Source organism: Branchiostoma belcheri, unplaced genomic scaffold, assembly GCF_001625305.1.
Source record: "Branchiostoma belcheri isolate BF01 breed outbred unplaced genomic scaffold, Haploidv18h27 scaffold7, whole genome shotgun sequence".
Classification (NCBI taxonomy): domain Eukaryota; kingdom Metazoa; phylum Chordata; class Leptocardii; order Amphioxiformes; family Branchiostomatidae; genus Branchiostoma; species Branchiostoma belcheri.
Genome location: NW_017804353.1, coordinates 1,209,590 through 1,221,782, shown reverse-complemented (window position 1 = coordinate 1,221,782; position 12,193 = coordinate 1,209,590). Strand labels below are relative to the sequence as shown.

Here is a 12,193-nt window from a genome sequence, read left to right as displayed (position 1 = left end):
AGTTGTAGTCGGTGGCGCTGTGGTGGTTGTAGGCGGAGCCGTAGTTGTAGTCGGTGGCGCTGTGGTGGTTGTAGGTGGAGGCGTGGTTGTAGTGGGCGGCGCTGTGGTGGTTGTAGGTGGAGGCGTGGTTGTAGTGGGTGGCTCCGTGGTAGTTGTAGGTGGAGGCGTGGTTGTAGTGGGTGGCGCTGTGGTGGTTGTAGGTGGAGGCGTGGTTGTAGTGGGTGGCGCTGTGGTGGTTGTAGGCGGTGCTGTCGAAGTTGTGAGTGGATATGTTGTAGCAGGTGAAGAGGGACTTGTAGGTGGTGTTGTTGGTGTTGTAGTCGGTGTTGTAGTCGGAGTTGTAGTCGGAGTTGTAGTCGGAGTCGGAGTTGGAGTCGAAGTTGGATCTGGTGACGGAGACGGATGTTAGAAAACAGACCAAATTGGGAAGACATCCTGGAAGTTGTTCTGAGTTTGCACATTAATCAATGGTTGTTTATGTTCAATTTCATGACATGAACTCCAGATCAAACATATATAGAACATTGTGGGCGGCGCTGTGGTAGTTGTAGGCGGAGGCGTAGTACCGGTTGTAGTCGTTGCTGCTGTGGAATTTGACATTAGTTTACATTATCAGCAGACTTTTGTTCAAAATCAGGTTTTAATCCGGGTAAGGAGTTCACAAACCAGCAAATGAACAAGACATTGCCCATGTTACATAAAATTCGCTGGACAGAAAAAACTTCAAATACACGTTTTCCAAACACATTCTAGACAAAGTACCATTAAATATAAATGAAGCGCCCAGATAAACGCCAGAAAATGGCAGGCACAGAGACACACGTACGTAGACAGGACAGGGGATCGTAGGACTCCTCCCAGACTCCATCATTACAGGTGAGACTGCCGTCCCCGCCGTCACCAGTGTACCCTTCTGCGCATTCGTAGTAACACACAGCCCAATGCTTGTAGGGAGGACCAGGGGGGTCACAGTAGAGTAGATCCCTGTCTTCTGGGTCTGGTGGATCCTCACAATCCTCTGTCGGCGATAGAAAAGAAAATTTCGGAGACAAGCGTTATCGAATACATTATAGATAGAAAACAGACAATAATTTGCCACTATTAGACCAGGAATAGTCTATTGTACAAGGCATTGAACAAATTGCTCATGCTACAGCTAACATCTAAACTTTCTTCCCCGCTGCCTTATCCCATAGCCAACTGATAGAGAAGCATATGCCATAAGCAGACAGATGTCAGTGTCATGTTCTTAATATTTCAATGATTCCTGACAGTTTAGGAAATTCAAAGAAGCTTTGAGTGTTGAATGTTCTCCTGAGAGATGTTGTATGGGAGATGAAAGTTAGGGTGATTTGCTTCCGTAGAAGTGGCGAAACGATCCCAACAACTTTTTGAATTTTGACGAGACTGCTTAGGGAGCTCTAGTCACCACCAACCCAGATGTGGCGGCAACCCGTCTTTGCATTCGTAGTTACACTCGTCCCCATGTTTGAAGGGGGCGACACAGTCCATAATGGTGGTGTCTATATTTGGCGGTGGATCACAATCCACTGGTAGTGACAGAAAAAAAACATTCCAAAGACACAATTTCCATCAACGCTAAACGCATTCTCAATGGAAAACAGAAGAATTTGGCCTTAGCTTACACTATCAACCGACGAGTCATATATAGCAAAGTTTCAGACTTAGAACTTTGTGAACCAGGCATTGAACAATGAATTGCGTTACAGCCAACAGGCAATATTGAACCCAATATGTCATCATGCTGCCCAATCCAATAAGTAATAAATAATTCTTAGCCAAATATCTTTTACACTGTCTGAAGACGTTGTAGGTAAGGGAAAATTGTGAAATTCAATCTACCAATTTGAGGATTTTTGATGGTTGCAAAATAGGAAGCATCTTTCTGGGGCCGGGAGGACTTCACACACATGGCATGGATAGACAGATGCGTGAAAAATAGGAAATTATAGGCACTGTTACATACGTACTTTTACATTCCATGGGGGGAGGATTATTCCAAACCCAAACTCCATCCTCGCAGGTCACCATGTCGCCGGTGCCGCCGTCTGGATCCGGACAGTACCCTTGGAAGCAATAGTACTCACACTCGTCCCCATGTTTGAAGGGGGGGAAACAGTTTACATTGGCGTTGTCTAGCATTGGTGGTAGACCACAATCCACTGGTAGTGAAAGAAAACAACATTCGATAGACACAATATTCAACTCTAAACGCATTCTAGATGGAAAAACAGAAAAATTTGGCCTTAGCTTACACTATCAACCGACGAGTCACATATAACAAAGTTTCACATTTAGAACTTTGTGAACCAGGCATTGAACAAGGAATTGCGTTACAGCCAACAGGCAATATTGAACCCAATATGTCATCATGCTGCCCAATCCAATAAGTAATAAACAATTCTTAGCCAAATATCTTTTACACTGTCTGAAGAAGACGTAGGTAAGGGAAAATTGGGAAATTCAATCTAGCAATTTGAGGATTTTTGATGGTTGCAAAATAGGAAGCATCTTTCTGGGGCCGGGAGGACTTCACACACATGGCATGGATAGACAGATGCGTGAAAAACATATAGGCACTGTTACATACTTACTTTTACATTCAATGGGAGGAGGATTATTCCAAACCCAAATTCCATCCTCGCAGGTCACCATGTCGCCGGTGCCGCCTTCTGGATCCGGACAGAACCCGGCGAAGCAATGGTAGTCACACACGTCCCCATGTTTGAAGGGGGCGACACAGCCGTCCAGGTCGGCGTAGTCTAGCATTGGTGGTGGACCACAATCCACTGGTAGTGACAGAAAACAACATTCGATAGACACAATTTTCAACTCTAAACGCATTCTAGATGGAAAAACAGAAAAATTTGGCCTTAGCTTACACTATCAACCGACGAGTCACATATAACAAAGTTTCAGATTTAGAACTTTGTGAACCACCCATTGATAAAGTTACAGCCAACAGGCAATATTTAACTCAATGTATTAATTTTCTTCATGCTGCCTAATTCCATAAGTAACAAACAATTCTTAGCCAAATACCTTTTACACTGTCTGAAGAAGTCGTAGGTAAGGGGAAATTTGGAACATTTTGGGAAATTCAACCTGGCAATATGATGGTAGTGACGGTTGCAAAATAGGAAGCATCTTCCTGGGGTTGGAAAGACTTCACACACACATGGCATGGATAGACAGATGCGTGAAAAATAGGAAATCATAGGCACTGTTACATGCTTACTTTTGCATTCAATGGGAGGAGGATTATTCCAAACCCAAACTCCATCATCGCAGGTCACCATGTTGCCGGTGCCGCCGTCTGGATCCGGACAGAACTCAGGGAAGCAATGGTAGGTACACTTGTCCCCATGCTTGTAGGGGGCGACACAGCCGTCTAGGTCGGCGTAGTCTAGCATTGGTGGTGGACCACAATCCACTGGTGGTGACAGAAAACAACATTCGATAATTGGATAGACAGATGCGTGAAAAATAGGAAATTTCATGTTATTTTATGACGATTTACCACATTTGTGGAAGGATTGACATAACAGGTGACTATCACCTCTTCAAAGATGTCAAACCTGAGACCGGACTGTAATGTTTGAACCACTCACACCGGGAACGTCCCCTACTCTTTTCGATAAGTGCGGTGGGTTCTTTAACGTGCGTGGGGTTCGGCTCTCCCAAACACGGGACCTCCATTTAACGTCCTATCCTAGGGACGTCCCTAACCGAAGCTAGGTACTCATATCCACCTTATGCTGAGGTCACATTTCCAAAACAGGGCCCGGCCGGGTAGTCTTATGAAACGAAAAGTATGATGTAAAAGACAACACAGCACAAAAAAGGCGGCAAAATTAATAATTGGAACTCTTTGCGTATATTACTGATGTAAATTATTGATTTTTCATTAATCGAAGCAGCCCGGCCGGGCCCCGGTTTGGAGATGTGACCTCAGCATTTAAGTGAAGTGAGGAAAGTCGTGTAAAGTGCCTTTCCCAAGGGCACAAGATCGGTGGCATCGGGCAGGATTCGAACCCTCGCCCTCTCGAGTCTGGGTCGAAGACGCTACCGCTACGCCACACGACCCCACTATTATAGGCACTGTTACATACGTACTTTTACAGACCATGGGAGGAGGATTATTCCAAACCCAAATGCCATTATTACAGGTCGCCATGTCGCCGGTACCGCCGTCTGGATCCGGACAGAACTCAGGGAAGCAATGGTAGGTACACTTGTCCCCATGTTTGTAGGGGGCGACACAGCCGTCTCGGATGGCGTAGTCTAGCATTGGTGGTGGGCCACAATCCACTGGTGGTGACAGAAAACAACATTCGATAGACACAATTTTCAACGCTAAACGCAATTCTAGATAGAAAACAGAGGAATTTGGCCTTGGCTTACACTATCAACCGTACCGACGAGTCATATATAACAAAGTTTCAGATTTAGAACTTTGTGAAGCAGGCATTGAACAAGGAATTGCGTTACAGCCAACAGGCAATATTGAACCCAATATGTCAGCATGCTGCCCAATCCCATAAGTAATAAATAATTCTTAGCCAAATATCTTTTACACTGTCTGAAGAAGTCATAGGTAAGGGAAAATTGGGAAATTCAACCTGGCAATTTGATAATTTTTGATGGTTGCAAAATAGGAAGCATCTTCCTGGGGTCGGGAAGACTTCACACACACATGGCATGGATAGACAGTTGCGTGAAAAACAGGAAACAGTGTAGGCACTGTTACATACTTACTTTTACAGATCATGGGAGGAGGAGTATTCCAAAACCAAAATCCATCATTGCAGGTCACCATGTCGCCGGCGCCGCCGTCTGGATCCGGACAGAACCCAGCGATGCAATGGTAGTTACACTTGTCCCCATGTTTGTAGGGGGCGACACAGCCGCCTCGAATGGCGTTGGGTAGCACTGGAGGTGGGCCACAATCCACTGGTAGTGACAGAAAACAACATTCGATAGATACAATTTTCAACGCTAAACGTATTCTGGATGGAAAACAGAAGAATATGGCCTCAGCTTACACTATCAACTGACGAATCATATCTAACAAAGTTTCAGATTTAGAACTTTGTGAAGCAGGCATTGAACAATGAATAACGTTACAGCCAACAGGCAATATTGAGCCCAATATTTTAAGTGTCTCCATGCCGCCTAATCCCATAACTATTAAACAGTTCATAGCCAAGCAGCTAAGTCAGTGTGCTAATATGTTTTATTTACACTGTGTGAAGGATTAGTGCCTAAAGATTGGGAAATTCAATCTAGCAATTTAAGGATTTTTGATGGTTGCAAAATAGGAAGCATCTTCCTGGTACCGGGAAGACTTCACACACAGATGAAATGTAGAGACAGATGCGTGAAAAAGAGGAAACAATAAGCACTTTTACATACGTACTTTTACAGACCATGGGAGGAGGATTATTCCAAAACCAAATTCCATTGTTGCAGATCACCAGGTCGCCGGCTCCTCCGTCTGGATCCGGACAGAACCCAGCGATGCATGTGTAGGTACACACCTCCCCATGTTTGAAGGGGGCGACACATCCGCCTCGGATGGTGTTGGCTAGCACTGGAGGTGGGCCACAATCCACTGGTAGTGACAGAAAACAACATTCGATAGACACAATTTTCAACGCTAAACGCATTCTAGATGGAAAACAGAAGAATTTGACCTCAACTTACACTATCAACCGACCAGTCATATATAACAAAGTTTCAGATTTAGAACTTGGTGAACCAGGCATTGAGCAATGAATAATGTAACAGCCAACAGGCAATATGAATCCAATGTTTTAATTTTCTTCATGCTGCCTAATACCATCAGTAATAAACAATTCTTAGCCAAACATCTTTTACTCTGTCTGAAGACGTCGTAGGTAAGGGAAATTTGGAACAGTTTGGGAAATTCAATCTACCAATTTGACGGTTGCGAAATAGGAAGGCCGGGAAGACTTCGACACACACATGATGACATGGATAAACAGATGCGTGAAAAATAGGAAATTATAGACACTGTTACATGCTTACGTTTACAGACCATGGGAAAGTTATTCCAAACCCAAAATCCATCATCGCAGGTCACCATGTCGCCGGTGCCGCCGTCTGGATCCGGACAGAACCCGGCGATGCAATGGTAGTTACACTTGTCCCCATGTTTGTAGGGGGCGACACATCCGCCTCGGATGGTGTTGGGTAGCACTGGTGGTGGGCCACAATCCACTGGTAGTGACAGAAAACAACATTCCATAGACACAATTTTCAACGTTAAACGCATTCTAGATGGAAAACAGGGAGGGATTCGGTCTCAGCTTACACTATCAACCGACGAGTCATATATAACAACGTTTTAATCTACAAAATGTAGAACTTGGTGAACCAGGCATTGGACAATGAATTGCGTTACAGCCAACAGGCAATATTGAGCCCAATATTTAATGTGTTCATGCTGCCTAATTCCATAAGTAATAAACAATTCTTAGCCAAACATCTTTTACAGTGTCTGAACAAGTCGTCGCTAAGGGAAATTTTGGAACAGTTGGGGAAATTCAACCTGGCAATTTGATGATTTTGACGGTTGCAAAATAGGAAGCATCTTCCTGGGGTCGGAAAGACTTCACACACACATGGCATGGATAGACAAATGCGTGAAAAATAGGAAATTATAGACACTGTTACATACTTACGTTTACAGACCATGGGAAAGTTATTCCAAACCCAAATTCCATCATCGCAGGTCACCATGTTGCCGGTGCCGCCGTCTGGATCCGGACAGAACCCAGCGATGCAATGGTAGTTACACTTGTCCCCATGTTTGTAGGGGGCGACACATCCGCCTCGATTGGTGTTAGCTAGCACTGGTGGTGGGCCACAATCCACTGGTAGTGACAGAAAACAACATTCGATAGACACTTTTTTTTCATCAACGTTAAACGCATTCTAGATGGAAAACAGAAGAATATGGCCTCAGCTTACACTATCAACCGACGAGTCATGTCTAACGAAGCTTCAGATTTAGAACTTTGTGAAGCAGGCATTGAACAATGAATAACTTTACAGCTAACAGGCAATATTGAACCCAATATTTTGATTTTCTTCATGCTGCCAAATCCAATAAGTAATAATTCTTAGCCAAACACCTTTTACACTGTCTGAAGAAGTCGTGGCTAAGGGAAAATTTGCAACAATTTGGGAAATTCAAACCTGGCAATTTGAGGATTTTTGATGGTTGCAAAATTGGATGCCTCTTCCTGGGGCCGGGAAGACTCCACACACACATGACATGGATAGACAGATGCGTGAAAAACAAGAAATAGTATAGGCACTGTTACATACTTACTTTTACATTCTATGGGAGGAGGGTTATCCCAAACCCAAACTCCATCCTCGCAGGTCACCATGTCGCCGGCGCCGCCGTCTGGATCCGGACAGAACCCAGCGATGCAATGGTAGTTACACTCGTCCCCATGTTTGTAGGGGGCGACACAGCCGTTTTGATTGGCGTTGTCTAGCACTGGTGGTGCGCCACAATCCTCTGGTAGTGACAGAAGAAAACATTCGATACACACAATTTTCATCAGCGTTAAACGCATTCGCAATGGAAAACAGGGAGGGATTCGGTCTTAGGTTACACTATCAACCGACCAGTCATATATAACAAAGTTTCAGACTTAGAACTTTGTGAACCAGGCATTGAACAATGAATAACGTTACAGCCAACAGGCAATATTGACCCAATATTTTAATTTTCGACATGTGCCTAGTCCCATAAGTAATAAACAATACTTAGCCAAACACCTTTTACACTGTCTGAAGAAGTCGTAGCTAAGGGGAAATTTGGAACAGTTTGGGAAATTCAACCTAGCAATTTGAGGATTTTAGACGGTTGCGAAATAGGAAGAATCTTCCTGGGGCCAGGAAGACTTCACACACACATGGCATGGATAGACAGATGCGTGAAAACCAGGAAACGATAGGCAATGTTACATACGTACTTTTACATTCTATGGGAGGAGGATTATCCCAAACCCAAACTCCATCCTCGCAGGTCGCCTTGTTGCCGGTGCCGCCGTCTGGATCCGGACAGAACCCGTTTTTGCATTCGTAGTTACACTCGTCCCCATGTTTGTAGGGGGCGACACAGTCTATGATGGTGTTGTCTATATTTGGCGGTGGATCACAATCCTCTGGCAATGACAGAAAAAAATTCCAAAGACACAATTTTCATCAACGTTAACCGCATTCTAGATGAAAAACAGGGAGGGATTCGGTCTTAGCTTACACTATCAACCGACGAGTCACATAAAACAAAGTTTCAGACTTAGAACTTTGTGAACCAGGCATTGAACAATGAATAACGTTACAGCCAACAGGCAATATTGACCCAATATTTTAATTTTCTACATGTGCCTAGTCCCATAAGTAATAAACAATTCTTAGCCAAACATCTTTTACACTGTCTGAAGAAGTCGTCGCTAAGGGAAAATTTGGAACAGTTTGGGAAATTCAACCTGGCAATTTGAGGATTTTTGATGGTTGCAAAATAGGATGCCTCTTCCTGGGGTTGGGAAGACTTTACACACACATGGCATGGATAGACAGATGCGTGAAAAACAGTTAACAGTGTAGTCACTGTTACATACGTACTTTTACATTCTATGGGAGGAGGATTATCCCAAACCCAAACTCCATCCTCGCAGGTCGCCATGTTGCCGGTGCCGCCGTCTGGATCCGGACAGAACCCGTTTTTGCATTCGTAGTTACACTCGTCCCCATGTTTGAAGGGGGCGACACAGTCAATAATGGTGTCGTCTATATTTGGCGGTGGATCACAATCCTCTGGTAGTGACAGAAGAAAACATTCGATAGACACAATTTTTATTAACGTTAAACGCATTCTTGTTATTGGACTGAGCAGAGCACTTTGGACTAATCTCTCCGGCTGTTTACAGCCAAGAGGTACATATCCAATATTTTGTCAAAAACTTCTCTGCCATAGCGGATCATAATTCACGCTCAATATCTCAAAGATCTCAATATTCTAGACGAAATCTTGAGATCTTATGTGACAATCTCAAGATCTTTCAGAAAATCTTAAGATGAAAACGAAAGGTCTCAAGATATTTCTAAACCATCTTGAGATTTTTCCATAGCATCTCGAGATGATTTTTTGGCAATTTTCAACCTAAAAATATACATTTTGGGATCTGGAGCCCTGGTAATAAAACCAAATGACCTGAAATTTGGTATGGGGATACCTTGGACATATGTCTACAAAACCTCATGCAAGGTTTTGACATACACCACTTTAAAATTGTGAAAAATAGGGCTTTTTGACTATTTTCGCTCCTGTGCCCTAATATTAAATCCAAATGACCTGAAATTCGGTATGGGGATACCTTGGACACATGTCCAAAGAATGCAATTGACGCTTTTGACATACACGACTTTAAAACTGTGTGAAATATGGCTTTTTGGCTATTTTCAGACAAAAAATGTTTATTTTTGGCTATTGTGCCCTAATGTTAAATCCGAATAACCTGAAATTGGGGCCGGGAAGACTTCACACACATGGCATGGATAGACAGATACGATTAAAACAGTAAACGGTAGGCAAATGTTACATACGTACTTTTACATTCCATGGGGGGAAGATTATTCCAAAACCAAACTCCATCCACGCAGGTCACCATGTTGCCGGTGCCGCCGTCTGGATCCGGACAGTACCCAGCGATGCATGTGTAGGTACACTCGTCCCCATGTTTGTAGGGGGCGACACAGTCTATGATGGTGTTGTCTATATTTGGCGGTGGATCACAATCTAGTGACAGAAAACAACATTCGATAGACACAATTTTTATCAACGTTAAACGCATTCTTATTATTGGACTGAGCAGAGCACTTTGGACTAATCTCTCTGGCTGTTTACAGCTTAGAGGTACATATCCAATATTTTGTCAAAAACGTCTCTGCCATAGCGGATCATAATGACCCCCAGCGGGGGGCTTCACGCTTCGTTAAAATTGGACACACTCAAGATATATTCCAAAGATCTCAATATTTTAGACGAAATCTTGGGATCTTATGTGGCGGTGTTTATATATGAACGCGATAGCTAAAAAAACTTATTAAACAACCACCCGATGAGCATGTCCTGGCTGAAAGGGAAATTTGGGAGTAGATTCGGATTTTAATCTTGCAATCTAACAAAAAGCACTTCCTATCAGACTTAAAGGTCTTCATTCATTTATTCATATTATCTTTATCACAATGTCATTTCATTGGCATACATAACACTGCTTGAAAGATACATACGTATGGTAGTTGTAGTCTGAAGCGTAGTAGTAGTGGGTGGCTCCGTTGTAGTTGTAGGTGGAGGCGTGGTTGTAGTGGGTGGCTCTGTGGTGGTTGTGGGTGGCGCTGTGGTGGTTGTAGGCGGAGCTGTAGTTGTAGTCGGTGGCGCTGTGGTGGTTGTAGGCGGAGCCGTGGTTGTAGTGGGCGGCGCTGTGGTAGTTGTAGGTGGCGCTGTGGTAGTTGTAGGTGGAGGCGTAGTACCGGTTGTAGTCGTTGCCGCTGTGGAATTTGGCATTAGTTTACATTATCAACAGACTTTTGTTCAAAATCAGGTTTTAATCCGGTTAATGAGTTCACAAATCAGCAATTGAACAAGACATTGCCCATGTTACATACAATTCGCTGGACAAAAAAAACTTCAAATACACGTTTTCCAAACACATTCTAGACAAAGTACCATTAAATATAAATGAAGCGCCCAGATAAACGCCAGGAAACGGCGGGCACAGAGACATACGTACGTAGACAGGACAGGGGATCGTAGGACTCCTCCCAGACTCCATCATTACAGGTGAGCCCGCCGTCCCCGCCGTCACCAGTGTACCCTTCTGCGCATTCGTAGTGACACACAGCCCAATGCTTGTAGGGAGGACCAGGGGGGTCGCAGCCGGTTAGATCCCTGTCTTCTGGGTCTGGTGGATCCTCGCAATCCTCTAGCGGTGATAGAAAAGAACATTTCGGAGACAAACGTTATCGAATACATTGTAGATAGAAAACAGACAAGAATTTGCCACTATTAACGGATTTAGTTGTTCAAAGATCAAGAATAGTCTTTTGCACAAGGCATTGAAGAAATTAAAGCATTGGTCATGTTACAGCTAACTTTCTTCCCCGCTGCCTTATCCCATAGCCAGCTGATAGAGAAGTATATGCCATAAGCAGACATATGTCAGTGTCATGTTCTTAATATTTCAATGATTCCTGACAGTTTAGGAAATTCAAAGAAGCTTTGAGTGTTGATTGTTCTCCTGAGAGATGTCGTATGGGAGAAGAAAGTAACAACGATTTTCTTCCATGGAAGCTTAGTGGCGAAACACTCCCAACAAGATTTCGTAAACTTTTTTAATTTTGACGAGACTGCTAAGGGAGCTCTGGGCAGCTCCAACCCAGATGTGGCAGCAACATTCCATTTTTGGTCTTAATCTGGCTCTGCACTGTGACAGAGAGAGTTTGATACATTAGGGTGAGACAAAGGACGGCAGGAATGGAATCATGAATTTTTACATACGTACTTTTACATTCCATGGGGGGAAGATTATTCCAATCCCAATTTCCATCATTGCAGGTCGCCATGTCGCCGGTGCCGCCGTATGGATCCGGACAGAACCCGTTTTTGCATTCGTAGTTACACACGTCTCCATGTTTGTAGGGGGCGACACAGTCTCTGATGGTGTCGTCTATATTTGGCGGTGGATCACAATCCTCTGGCAGTGACAGAAAAAAACATTCCACAAAAGACACAATTTTCATCAATTTTCATTCTACACTATCAACCGACAAGTCACATACAACAAAGTTTCAGATTTAGAACTTTGTGAACCAGGCATTGAACAATGAATAACGTTACAGCCAACAGGCAATATGAACCCAATGTTTTAATTTTCCTCATGCTGCCTGACCCCATAAGTAATAAACAATTCTTAGTCAAACATCTTTTACACTGTCTGAAGAAGTCGTGGCTAAGGGAAAATTGTGAACAGTTTGGGAAGTTCAATGTAGCAATTTGAGGATTTTTTACTGTTATAAAAATATAAAATAGGAAGGCCGGGAAGGCTTCGACACACACATGACATGGTTA

The 12,193-nt window shown here is 43.6% G+C and overlaps 2 protein-coding genes across 2 annotated transcripts in view; both read right to left on the bottom strand.

Moving 5' to 3' along the window:
* LOC109484295 (complement factor H-like) overlaps positions 1-4,872 on the bottom strand; it is a 6,166-nt gene extending 1,294 nt beyond the window's left edge. The window contains exons 1-7 of the mRNA XM_019787553.1: positions 4,780-4,872; positions 4,138-4,332; positions 3,260-3,454; positions 2,616-2,810; positions 1,992-2,183; positions 827-1,018; positions 40-386 (exon numbers count right to left, since the gene is read on the bottom strand). Coding sequence (XP_019643112.1) covers positions 40-386; positions 827-1,018; positions 1,992-2,183; positions 2,616-2,810; positions 3,260-3,454; positions 4,138-4,332; positions 4,780-4,840 — 1,377 coding nt within the window. The 5' untranslated portion in view covers positions 4,841-4,872. The remainder of the gene's footprint in view (positions 1-39; positions 387-826; positions 1,019-1,991; positions 2,184-2,615; positions 2,811-3,259; positions 3,455-4,137; positions 4,333-4,779) is intronic.
* A 1,251-nt stretch (positions 4,873-6,123) lies between these two features.
* On the bottom strand, positions 6,124-10,549 carry LOC109484294 (complement factor H-like). Its single transcript, XM_019787552.1, has 7 exons — positions 10,357-10,549; positions 9,674-9,862; positions 8,689-8,880; positions 8,037-8,228; positions 7,382-7,576; positions 6,739-6,920; positions 6,124-6,264 (listed from the first exon to the last, which is right to left on the bottom strand). Exons 2-7 carry the CDS (start codon positions 9,732-9,734, stop codon positions 6,124-6,126), a joined length of 963 nt encoding a protein of 320 aa, XP_019643111.1. The 5' UTR covers positions 9,735-9,862; positions 10,357-10,549.
* Positions 10,550-12,193: the final 1,644 nt, after the last annotated feature.